General features: G+C 42.3%; 1 protein-coding gene across 2 annotated transcripts; it reads right to left on the bottom strand.

Annotated features, from left to right (window-relative positions):
• Positions 1 to 11,164, bottom strand: LOC140476478 (acyl-coenzyme A thioesterase 1-like). 2 transcript variants are annotated; one of them, XM_072569167.1, is made up of 3 exons: positions 10,516 to 11,164; positions 3,069 to 3,271; positions 1 to 1,147 (listed from the first exon to the last, which is right to left on the bottom strand). In XM_072569167.1, the coding sequence occupies exons 1-3, from the start codon at positions 11,132 to 11,134 to the stop codon at positions 557 to 559; spliced, it is 1,413 nt and encodes a 470-aa protein (XP_072425268.1). In that variant the 5' UTR covers positions 11,135 to 11,164; the 3' UTR covers positions 1 to 556. The 2 variants fall into 2 exon arrangements, with proteins under 2 accessions (XP_072425268.1, XP_072425269.1); XM_072569168.1 differs by lacking the exon at positions 10,516 to 11,164 and adding an exon at positions 4,956 to 5,114.
• Positions 11,165 to 12,504: the final 1,340 nt, after the last annotated feature.

Genomic DNA, 12,504 nt, shown 5'->3' with positions numbered 1-12,504 from the left:
CAATTTTTAAAATAATGGCATTTATTGGTTGAAAGAAAGGGAGAGAAGAGAAAATTCATCTGATACCCTTCAAACAATATATATTGGCACAGTGAACATTTTGCATTGAATGCTGTTCAGCTGAAGATCTTCTGTTTCTGCATTCTCCAGTTTATGATTTTATATTTATTCATTTATGTTAAATTAATAAAAATCCAAAGGCATTTGCCAGTCCCAGATATTTAGTTTCAAAGACTTAAGGACCAACACTGAAATTCAGTTTATCCTAAGGCACTTGAAAAATGGCATTCATACAGAAAACTTTGGGTTTAATGCAAAAATGATTTCACCCCTCAATAAAATTGCTAAAGTGTAACTAACAGGTAAACGTTAGTTTTGGAATTCAGTAGCAAATTACAGTTTTTGCATTACAAAACAATAGATTACATATTTAAATTTGGAGTAAAATATAATTATAAAAAAAAGAGGAAATCATTTATGACCAATTAATTGGATTAAAGTAAATCCAGAAAATGCAATTTATTCACTAATACTGGAATGCGAACACTGAACAGCTTCACAACTTGCTCTGATGTTCGAGATGTTTTCGAAGAAATGCCTGCACCCTTGGCCACAGATCTATCTGTGCCAGAGCGTGTGGTTTCACTTTCCCTCCCCATACCACAGGCTGTCCCACCAATCGATGAAAAGAAGCGTAGCAAAATGGAAAATATGAGGGCTCCAGGAGATGGCCAGCTTCAGGATAAATAATAAGTTCATAATTCTCTTTGCCATTTTCTTTCAGTTTTTTAACAGCCTGCTGAGCATAGAGTGGAGTTCTCCAATTCTTGTCATCTTCTCCAACCACAAACAAAAAATGGCCCTCAGCCTTTTCTATTGGGATAATACAATCCTTGTTTTCTTCCTCCATTGGATCATTTGTCACCTCAGAGATATCGACCAGCTTGGATTCTAGAAATTTGACCCTTTCTATAGTAACACCGAGACCTGGAAGAGTGATGTCTTTGTAGTGTAGATTTCCCAACGTATTTGCATTGCATCCACCGATGCTAACTGCTGCTACCACATGTGGCAAAAACGTGGTCATCGAGAGAACTAGATCGGCTCCTTTTGAAATTCCTATTGCTCCAACTCCAGGACCCTTAACCTGGTAATAAAATGATGTAACTGTACTGTTTATGCTCATACAGAAAAACTAAGACTCCTTAGACAAACCCTATCAAACCTATCATTGAGGAGAAACACAGCAGACCGTATTACCTGTAAGGTCCCGTCCAAGCCATTCATCATCCTAACTAGGAAATAAATTAATGTTCCTTCTCTGTCGCTGGCATTGCAGATCTACATGCACTGCAGCAGTTCAAGAAGGTAGCTCATCACCACCTTCTAAAGGGCTACTAGTGACAGGCAATAGTTGCTGTGCGCAGCCATTAGTGCCCATGAATGAATACAAGAAAAATTTAGCAACATCCATTTATTCTTTATCTTGGGTAAGATTAGGTTTTATGCATGAGGAGCTGCAAAGCCATCTCCTCTGTGTGTATTTTATATTGACATTACAGGAGTATTGCAATTGCATTCAGGAGAGCAAGCAACATTTTCAACTTCCAAATTAATAACGATTGCAATACGCTTACCTCACCCCAATGTTTTCTTTACATTCGTGGCCTTATCATTTTGCTCGTGTGCCTTCCACGTTAGCGATCACATCCAAATAAAATAATTTTCTTAAAATTCTTTGTAGGACATTAGCATTGCTGGCTGGCCAGCACCTATTGTCCGTCCCTACTTGCTGTTAAGAAGACGGTGATAAGCTGCCTTTTTGAACTGCTGCAGTTCATGTGCTGTATGGAGAAACCACAATAAATCTTATAGGGAGGAAGTTCCAAGATTTTGCCCCACTGACAGTGAAGAAAGGTGAACTATTTCCAACTCAAAATGATTTGGACGAGCTGGTGTTGGATTGGGTGGACGAAGTTAAAAATCACACAACGTCGGGTTATATAGTTCAACACATTTATTTGGAAGCACTAGTTTTTGAAGTGCTGTTCCTTCATCAGGTGATTGCAGAGTACCCTACAATCACCTAAAGGAGCAGCGCTTTGAAAGCTAGTTCTTCCAAATAAACCTGTTGGATTATAATCTGGTGTTGTGTGCTTTTTAACCTTGTCCAACTCAAAATGATGAATGACTTGGGGAGGAACTTGGTGGTAATCCTAAGTAACTGTTGCCCTTGTCCTTTAAGATGGAAGTGGTTGTAGGTTTGGAAGGTGCTGTCGAAGAATCTTTGGTGAATTTTTACATTCAAAATCTGCAGTATTTAAGCATTATCAAATCTCTCTCAATCATGTATCTTTTTGTGAAAATAAATTCAATTTTGTAAACTGCATATTCTGCAGTGTTAAATTCTGATTCTCCTCCTTTAGCTCTCTCTAATCCTTTAATATAATTTTAAAAAATATTTAAAATTTAACCAAGTATAGTAGACACTTATCTGTTAAATACCTGTGTACACAAAAGGCATGTCCTTTTTATAAAGGATGACTCCTTCTTCTTTTGTCCCTCATGCTGTTATCTAGTTTCACATTGAATACAACAACGGTTGTCACCTCAACTAGTCCTTGTGGTAATGATTTCAACATTCAAACCAATTTGTCTTCAATCTTTCTGGATGGAAGTTATACTAACCTTAGTAAAGTTTTGGTGGACCTTCCCCCATGCTTCACATGTGTCTCTGTGTTTCACAATGCTCATGGCCTCGACATGATGGTTTTTTTGGGTCATTTGGTGGACATGCATGCAATAGATTTTCACCAAATTAATTGCAGCCAGATCAATCACTATAACTTTCATTGCCTTCAGGGATTTCAAGACAAGTTCTAGAATCTGGCTTGAGGTTTTTCACTTACGCCTCTCCTCGGAAAGTTTGACTGAAGGGGCCATTGGAGTCAATGGGTGAAATGATAGATATAGCAGCATTGTGTCTGAAGAGGGTAGCCTTACAGACCTGCAGTCTTCTCCTCTACTTTCTCATAAATTATTTTATAAAACTATTTTCTAAATCTCACCTTTGGATGGCTTCTCAAGAGGTTCACAGCTTCTTCGAAATATTCCAAATCAAGATTCGTAAAATCCTGTGGGAGGTCATCAAAGCCAAAATACCCTAAAGCCAGTGTCAGAAATCCATGGTTTGCCAAGAGACTAGCTCGATGTTCAACCATCCCACCAACTGACCCGTACAGATCAATGACCCCTGGAAATGGACCATCACCTGTAAAATTCAAACAGGTAAGTAGATTGTGTACCAAAAGGTGCCATAAAAATAACTCTCTAAACAAGTTGAATATTTCTCTAAAACTCATTGTTCAAAGACTTGGAACTTGTACTTACATAAACTACTAACGATGCCAAAGCACTTCAGAAGAAAGGGGTTATGAGTGTGTGTATCAAGTGAAAAATGGACAATGCAGATGATAGAAAATGTGATTAAAAGTTTGGTCAGAGGCAGGTTTTAAGGAGGATAGAACTGAAGAAGTTTAGGCAGAAACTTGAGGAGCTTATAGGGTAGGTGTTAAACGCATAATCCTCACTTGTGGGTGAAGGAATGCGTAGTCTGGGTTTGGTCAACAGTCCACGTTAGGATTGAAGAATTCTCAATGGTTGTGCAGTCCGAGCATTGAGGAACAAGGCCACAGGGGTGATGGTGTTTGGGACCTGATGTAGGTTTGAATTCAGGCAGCAGACTTCCTTATGAATTCAAGATTATGGCAGTTGCAAGATATGATTGCTGTGCATGAGCTGCTTTGGAAGTTACATCTTGCAGAATTTAAAGCATTGGTGATATGTATTTCAGCAATAGATAAGCTAAGGCAGGAGCAAAACTGATGACAATGTTAGATGTGAAAGATGGAAGAGATGCTAGATCAAAAGTTAATTTATGGCTGAATTGGACAGTGAAGTTGATCACGTTGATCAAATCTGAGACAATGGGTGAGGGTGGAAAGGACTTTGCAGTAGTGGCTGAATGCAATGGTTTTAGTCTTACAATCTTTAATTGGAAAATTTTGTCTTAATCAGGCCTGGTGTTTTTAATGCAGAGGTATGTACAGAATCAGAGAGGTGAAGGTAGTGTCACCCCCAGGTGGTGTCAGCATACATGTAGATTTGAACACCATGGTGCAGAATCTGCAGCAGAATTGACAATGAAACCATTTGTCTTCATTACTCCAATGACACTGACTGAAATGCCCAGAACATGCACAGAAAAACAAATCTTGATGTCAGTAATTCAACACTATCTAACCTTCTGGTCTTCAAGTATGTCCAAGTTCTAGTTTACTTCATTACCCTCTATGGGCTTCCTCATAATTGGAAAGTCTGATAAAGGAGTCTGCAGAATTGTGATTTCATATTGTCACTTCTGGTGCTGAAAGAAACTTCTGCAGCTGCACCACCTCTGGCCTTTCTCTGGGCATCTTAAAAGTTGTTTGGCATAGACAGTTCTCAAATCATGCTGAAACAAATTTTAATGCTTGCCTGGCTGCAGTACTTCCTCAACCATGGGTGTGGTGTGGTGTGCCGTGCAGAATCTAGTCAGAATTTTTATTTTGGGTGATATAAACCCTTTGAAATTGTAGCCATAATATAACTTGCACTAAGATAGTTCCCAATTGAAGATTTTCTTGACAATTGTGTAATCATCCTTACAAGAAACATAGGCGAAAGTGAGGACTGCAGATGCTGGAGATCAGAGCTGAAAATGTGTTGCTGGAAAAGCGCAGCAGGTCAGGCAGCATCCAAGGAGCAGGAGAATCGACGTTTCGGGCATGAGCCCTTCTTCAGGAAACATAGCCCATCTATCTAAAAGGATTTTTCTGGAGGATAGTGTTCATGCTGTTGAGCCCAGAATGATGAAAGGTCCTATTGCTTACATCAGTGAATTTATGTCTCATTACCTTGATATTTAATTTTCATGATGAGGCAGGTGTCTTTAATGGAAGGGGTCCACAGCTTTCATCCAGCATCTATAGCAGACCCAGGATTCCCTGCGACGTAGTAGGGTGGTAAGGACAGCAGGCTGGTAGAGTCTGACTTTAGTGTTCAACTTAAGGTCATGCTGTTTATGGACAAAATGGTCAGAAAGTTGGCTGTTGGTAGAATTTGTTGTGATAGCCCCAGGGAATACACTACCAAATTTAAGAATCTTTCTGCAGCCTCAAATTTCTCCAGCAGATGTGCTGTTAAGGAAAATTGTCTATAGAAATCAAATGAACAAGACTTTCATCTTTAGGCTTTGTTAAATGAGGTACAAATGAGTGTTTCAATCGTATACTCAGTTCGTCATTAACTTTTGAACACTCTCACTGCCCTGAAGAGGCTATTAATTTTGTGGAAGATCAAACTTTCCATACTGATAAAACAAAATTACCCAACTTAAACAGAGTTTGACTGAGTAACAGGAAAGGAACAGCAACATCTGGGGGACTTGGTAGGAAGCTTGCAGACGATGCTGTCAGTAATTGAGGTCACAGATCTCGAAAATGCTGTCACAGGAGCCTGAGAGAGTTACTGTAATATGGAACACATTGCTGCCATTATGGATGAATGGTGTTGAAGCTAAATCCATTCAGACAAGTGGGCAGTACTTACACTCGTTGCTTGTGCCTCAGAGATGAAAGATAGGCTTTGGAGAGTTAAGAAATGAGCTACTAATACAGGATTCCCAGGTTCTGATTCACATTAATTGACTTATAGGTATTTAAAACACAGAAAGAAGTTAATCAGTCCATTATGCCCATTCCAGTCAACAAAGATCTGACTACACAAATGCCATTTTCAGCTTTGGCTCATTGCCCTGGCAACCACAAATGAATACCTAAATACTGTTTCAAGGTTAAGTGAGTTTCTGACTCATCCATCCTCTCAGGCAATGGGTTCCAGACTCCCACCATTATTTGGATGAAAAGAAATCTTCACTCTCCTCTTTGCCTTCTACCTCTTACTATAAGTTTATTGACCCTCCTCATATAGAAGGTGTGCTTTCCTTTCCATCCTAGATATGTCTGTAATAGTCTTGAACATGTCACCTCTCAACCTTTAGTGCTCCAGGGAAAATAACCCCAGCCTATCCAAACTTTTCTCATAGCTCAGACTCTTCAGCTGAAGCAGCATCCTGATAAATTTCCTCTGCGCCCTCTCTGGTTCAGTCACTTCCTTCCTGTACGTGACTGGAACTGCACACAGTACTCAAGTTGCGACTAACCAGTGTTTTTACAGTTCTAAAATAATCTCCCTACTTTTGATTTCTCTGCCTTAGCACTTCTATCCCACATGACTTAACCACTTACTGAAGAAGGGCTGATGCCCGAAACGTCGATTCTCCTGTTCCTTGGATGCTGCCTGACCTGCTGCGGTTTTCCAGCAACACATTTTCACCACTTACTTGCCTTGCCAACTTACAGTCATAAAGTTGCATAGCATGGAAACAGACCCTTCAGTTAAACTTGTCCATGCCAACCAGATATCCTAAACTGAGCTAGTCCTATTTGGCAGCATTTGGCCTACATCCCTTTAAACCCTTCCTATTCATGTACCCATCCTTTTAACTGCATAATTGTAACTGTCTCCACCACTTCCTCTGTTCCATACACATATATTCCATACATGTACTACCCCTTGCATGAAAATGTTGCCTCTTAGCTCCCTTTTAAATCTTTTCCTTCTCACCTTAAACCTGTGCTCTCTGGTTTTAGACTCCTCTATTGCAGACTAAAAAAGATGCTGGCTATTCACTCTATCGATGCCCCTCATGATTTTATATACCTGTATGAAGTCATACTCAACCTCTAATGCTCCATGGAAAAAGGCTCCAGACTACGAAGACTCTTCTGATAAGACTCTCCAATCCTCCCAACATTCTTGTAAATCTTTTCTGAACCCGTTCCAAGTTTAACAACATTATTCTAATAGCAGTATTCTAAAAGTGGCCTCACCAATGTCCTGTACAGCTGTAACATGACAACCCGACTAATGAAGGCAAGCATACCAAATGCCTCCTTCACCACTCTGTCTACCTGCGACTCTACTTTCAAGGAAAGTAGATCTCTTCATTCAGCAACATATCCCAGAGCCCTACAATTAACTGTACAAGTCCTGCCACAAGTTGCACTACCAAAATGCAAAACCTCACATTTTTCCTATATTAAACTCCATCTGTCACTACTCAGCACATTGGCCTATCTGATCAAGCCCTGTTGTACTTGGAGATAACCTTCTTCACATCCACTACGCCACCAATTTTAGTATCTACAAACCGAGTAACAATGCATCCTACATTCACATCTAAATCATTCATAGAAATTACAAACAAACAGTGTTCCCAGTACAGAACCTTGCATCACACCACTGGTCACAGGCCTCCAGACTAAAAAAACTCCCCACCACCAGCCCTCTGTTTTTAGCCTTTAAGCCAATTTTGTATCCAATTACTTAGCTCCTCCAGATTCCATGTGTTCTAACCTTGCTAACCAATTTCAGAAATCTGTGAATGTGCACATTAAGGTCCTTCTCATCTTCAGTATTTTCCAGGATCTGACCATCCATAATGTAATTCCTTCCCTTATTAGCTTTCTTAAAGTGCTTTGCTTCACATCTTTCTAGGTGAATTCTATTTGTCAAGGCTCTAACCACCTGACAGTCTGTTGATATTTTCTGGCTATCGTTTTCGCTAATTACCACCCTTCCAATTTTTATGTCGGACCCTTACATTTAAGTATAAATCATTAATGTATACCATAAAGAACAAGGGCCCAAACACTGAGTCCTGTAGAAGCCAATGGAAACTTACTTCCAGTCACACAAACATCCCCCTCAGATCACCCTCTGCTTCTTGCCTCTCAACCAATTTTGGATCCACTGTGCCAGGTCTTTGCTATCTCCTCCCTTGCTACCCTCAACAGCCTGTGATACATCTCATCCGGTCTGAATATTTATGCACTTTTATGGTTGCTAAACCAATGAGTACTTTCTCTATGTTAATTTAAGTCAGGTTTAAACAAACAGAAAACGCTGCAGAAACCCATCAAGTCTTGCAGCATTGTGGAGAGAGAAACAAAGTTAACATTGCCATGGAGAAAGTGAGGAGTGCAGATGCTGGTTAGTGGGGGGTGTGGACCTGATGAGGGAGTCGCAGAGGGAGTGGTCTGTCCGGAACGCTGATAGGGGTGGGAGGGAAATATATCCCTGGTGGTGAGGTCTATTTGGAGGTGGTGGAAATGACGGAGGATGATACAATATATCCGGAGGTTGGTGGGGTAGAAGGTGAGGACCAGTGGGGTTCTGTCCCGGTGGTGATTGGAGGGGCGGGATTCAAGGGTGGATGTGCGGGAAGTGGAGGAGGTGCGGTGGAGAGCATCGTCGACTTCGTTGGAGGGGAAATTGTGGTCTTTGAAGAAGGAGGCCAAATTCCACCCCCCCCCCCCGCACCCCCACCATCTCTGATCTCAGCCCGCTTTGCACACCAGCTTCATTCCTGAAGAAGGACTTATGCCTGAAACGTCGATTCTCCTGCTCCTCAGATGCTGCCTGGCCTGCTACGCGTTTCCAGCAACACACTTTTCAACTTAACATTTCCAAGTCCAATATGACTTTTCAGAATTTCTGCAGTAATTTGCTTCTAACCAGTCAGTGTTTATATGGCTGATCCAGTTCAATTTCTGGTCAGTGGTAACACTCAGGACATTGATTATAGCAGAATTCAACCATGGTAGTTGAATGTGAAGGGAACATATGTACCGTTTTAGACTTTTGTGACAGAAGTACTATTTACCTTTTATTAGCCCATGTTTATGTCATGAATAAATTTGCTCAAGATGATTGCGCCTAGGATGTTCCCCTGAAGAACTGCAACGACACTCGGGCTGAGATCAGTGGCCTTCAACATCCACAACCATTTTACAAGGTAGCAGGTGTCGTCAAGGCAACACCATATGTTCCATAAACCCAATTCCTGATGCTCTAGGCAGTTACTTCTACTTCAGTTCTGAAGAAGGGTCACTGGGCCTGAAACATTAATTCTGTTTTCTCTTCACAGATGCTGCCTGACTTGCTGAGTTTTCTAGCAATTTCTGTTTTTGTTTGAGATTCCTAGCATGTGCCGTTCTATAGTTTTTTAAAAATACTTTTATTTAATCTGTGGAATGCAGCTCTTCTGAAGCTATTTCACCAAGACGATATTGACTTCTGGAACTGAGTGGAACCCAACCGAGTAGGTTATTATTATGTAATTGGAACGTGACAGCAGCTGCCATCCCTTTAAGGCTTAAGACGAGACTGATGAGTTGAAAATTGGCCACTTTGAATATGTCCTGTTCTGTGGCAAGTACATACCCAGGCAATTTTCTACATTCTCTGTCAAATGCCAATGTTGTAACTCTATTACATAGTTCAGTCATTGAACTGTCCTAGTTGTCATAACTTCTCAGCAAATTCAAAATGAATAAAACTAAAAGCAATCTTCATCCATAAAGGACAATGTGCCAAGCAGAACAATCAATACCAAACATAAATGTAAATACTGTTGTGTTAAACAGTAACTTCAGGTCAGCTCACTTTCTGCAAACAAGATTACACAACAATAAAAAAAATCACAACGATCGAATCAAACAATCTTTGACAGATCTGTACAGATGTGAAGAACAAAGGAGTGTTACTGAACAAAGAGAACCTTGGAGTACAGGTTCATAGTTTCTTGAAAGTAGAGTCGCAGGTAGATAGGATAGTGAATAGGAGTTGGGAGGTCATGTTGCTGCTACACAAGACATTGGTTAGGCCACTTTTGGAACACTGTGTGCAATTCTTGTCTCCTTCCTATCAGAAGGATGTTGTGAAACTTGAAAGGCTTCAGAAAAGATTTACATGGATGTTGTCAGGGTTGGAGGATTTGAGCGAAAGAGAGTGTTGAAGGCTGAGGAGTGACCTTATAGAGATTTACATGAGGGGCATGGATATGATAAACAGCCATGGGGTGGGAGAGTCCAGAACTAGAGGGCAGAGGTTTAGGGTGAGAGGGGAAAAATATAAAAGAGACCAAAAGGGAAACCTTTTCACACAGAGTGAATGTATGGAATGAGCTGCCAGAAGTGGAGGAGGTTGGTACAATTACAGCATTTAAAAGGCATCTGAATGGGAATATTAATAGGAAGGAGAAAGCGAGGACTGCAGATGCTGGAGATCAGAGTCAAGAGTGTGGTGCTGGAAAAGCCCAGCAGGTCAGGCAGCACCCAAGGAGCAGGACAGTCGATGTTTCGGGCAAGAGCCCTTCATCAGGAATAGTTGAATAAGAAGGGTTTAGAGGGATACGGACCAAGTGCTGACGAATGTGATTACAGTAGGTTAGGATATCTGGACGGCATGGACGGGTTGGACCGAAGGGTCTGTTTCCGTGCAGTATATCTCTTCTGACTCTATTAGCCTCAAACCTGGGAGGAGGGGGCTACACAGGATCTACTGCCTCACCGGGTGGGATGAAGAGTGTCCCTCGGATCCTGCCTTCTCTGACTGGGATCCTGAGCAGCCCTTCCTTCATGAACCAGCGCTGATTGATGGCGGTGGCCAGAGGCTGCGCTGGGAGCTGCCCGAGGCTCCAGTGTCCCTCAAAGATCTCGATGTGGACGGACAGGGGAGAAGTGGCGACGTCCCTCTTGACCAGGCGAGTGAACGGAGTGACGGGGCTGAGTGACCAGAAGAGGCCCATGGGCTGGACGCCGGTGTAGTGTCCCCCCAGGGAGGGGGAGTGAGCCAGGTCGAGCTGCCCGCGGGGGTCCGCCGTGTAGAAAGCGGCCGAATGGAAAAGCTGCTCCTTCTCATCGCGGAGCCAAGCCTTGAGGGTGACCTGTTGGAGCGGGGAGAGGCCGCTCACTCTCACCTCGAGCGGCTCATCGAACAGGCACCGGGGGCTGGGCTGGAGCTGGATGGAGACGGACATACCGGCCCGGGGATACAGGGGGAGAGGGAGGGGGAGCCTGGCCCGGGGATACAGGGACACAGCCCGGCGGAGACTTCTCAACATCATTCTCCCTTCTGAGCATGTGCGTGACCCCTCCCTGACCCCTGCGGCCGCCTCTTGCAAATGCATCCCGCAGCAAGTCCCAGGTTATGTGACCAATCCATCAGGGACTGCGCATGTCACAGCTAGAATACTGAAGTCAGGGACTGCGCATGTCACAGCTAGAATACTGAAGTCAGGGACTGCGCATGTCACAGCTAGAATACTGAAGTCAGGGACTGCGCATGTCACAGCTAGAATACTGAAGTCAGGGACTGCGCATGTCACAGCTAGAATACTGAAGTCAGGGACTGCGCATGTCACAGCTAGAATACTGAAGTCAGGGACTGCGCATGTCACAGCTAGAATACTGAAGTCAGGGACTGCGCATGTCACAGCTAGAATACTGAAGTCAGGGACTGCGCATGTCACAGTTAGTAGTTAGCTCAGACACAGACAGAATAATGAAGTCAGGGAGTGCTGCTATCCACAGCAGGTCTGGTAACTTCTCAAGAGAGGGAAAGGCAGAACTGAATCTTATAGCACCTCACTGAGAAGAAACAAATGGGTCAAACTTAGAGATTTGTTGGCTGCAGACAATTTATCTGGATTTTGATTTGTGCAGGTTAGGAAACTGGCCAAGCTAAATTGCCCATAGTGTCAGATGCATTAGGGTCTGGGTGGGTTACTCTTAGGAGGGTCGGTGTGGACTTGTTGGGCCAAAGGGCCTATTCCCATACTGTAGGGAATCTAATCTAAAAAACTATTAAGTGATGGTGTTGGGCAGTAGGTAGGATTTCTTTTGTCACATATTTTGAAACCTTTCAGAATGTGTTGTGTGTAAAGAGCTTGGTTTGTTTTTTAAAAAAAAATTGTGTAATAAACCTCTTCGTTTTTGTTAAAACCAAAATGGCTTTGGTATGAGAAAGTTTGAGTTATAAAGAAAGACTGGGACTTTTTTTTTGCTGGGGCATAGGAGGTTGAGGGTAAATTTTATAGAGGTTTGTAAAATACTGAGCGAACTAGATTGAGTTAATGGTGGTTGTCTTTTCTCTAGGATGGGCAATATGAAGACTAGGGGGCACATTTTTAAGGTGAGAGGAGAGAGATTTTAAAAAAGACATGATGGGCAATTTTTTTTACACAGAGGGTGGTTCACATGATCTTCCTGAGGAGGTGGTGGTGTGGGTACAATTGCAATGTGATTTGGATAGGTATATGAATAGAACTGTTTGAAGGGATATGGGCCAGAAACAGGCAGATGGGACTAGTTTTGTCTGGGATTATGTTCAGCATGAACTGGTTGGACCAAAGGGTATGTTTCCATACTGTATGATCCTATTGCTCTATGTGCTTACATTTCAGTACAAAAAGCCAGATTTCATTTTGAGATCTGAGCTGTCCAGGGGTAACATTTGCTGGGTTCATAACAAGGCCTAACATATGAGGAACGGCTGAGG

This window comes from Chiloscyllium punctatum, chromosome 4 (genome assembly GCF_047496795.1).
Source record: "Chiloscyllium punctatum isolate Juve2018m chromosome 4, sChiPun1.3, whole genome shotgun sequence".
Classification (NCBI taxonomy): domain Eukaryota; kingdom Metazoa; phylum Chordata; class Chondrichthyes; order Orectolobiformes; family Hemiscylliidae; genus Chiloscyllium; species Chiloscyllium punctatum.
Note: the sequence above shows the minus strand (reverse complement) of the source record. Positions and strands in the feature narration are given on the sequence as shown.

Coding starts and splice junctions, on each gene's coding strand:
- LOC140476478 (XM_072569167.1), bottom strand. CDS start 11,134: ATGCATTTGCAAGAGGCGGCCGCAGGGGTCAGGGAGGGGTCACGCACA. Junction 3,272..10,515: donor GACACTCTTCATCCCACCCG/GTGAGGCAGTAG, acceptor TGAATTTTACAG/GTGATGGTCCATTTCCAGGG. Junction 1,148..3,068: donor TCTTGAGAAGCCATCCAAAG/GTGAGATTTAGA, acceptor TTTTATTACCAG/GTTAAGGGTCCTGGAGTTGG.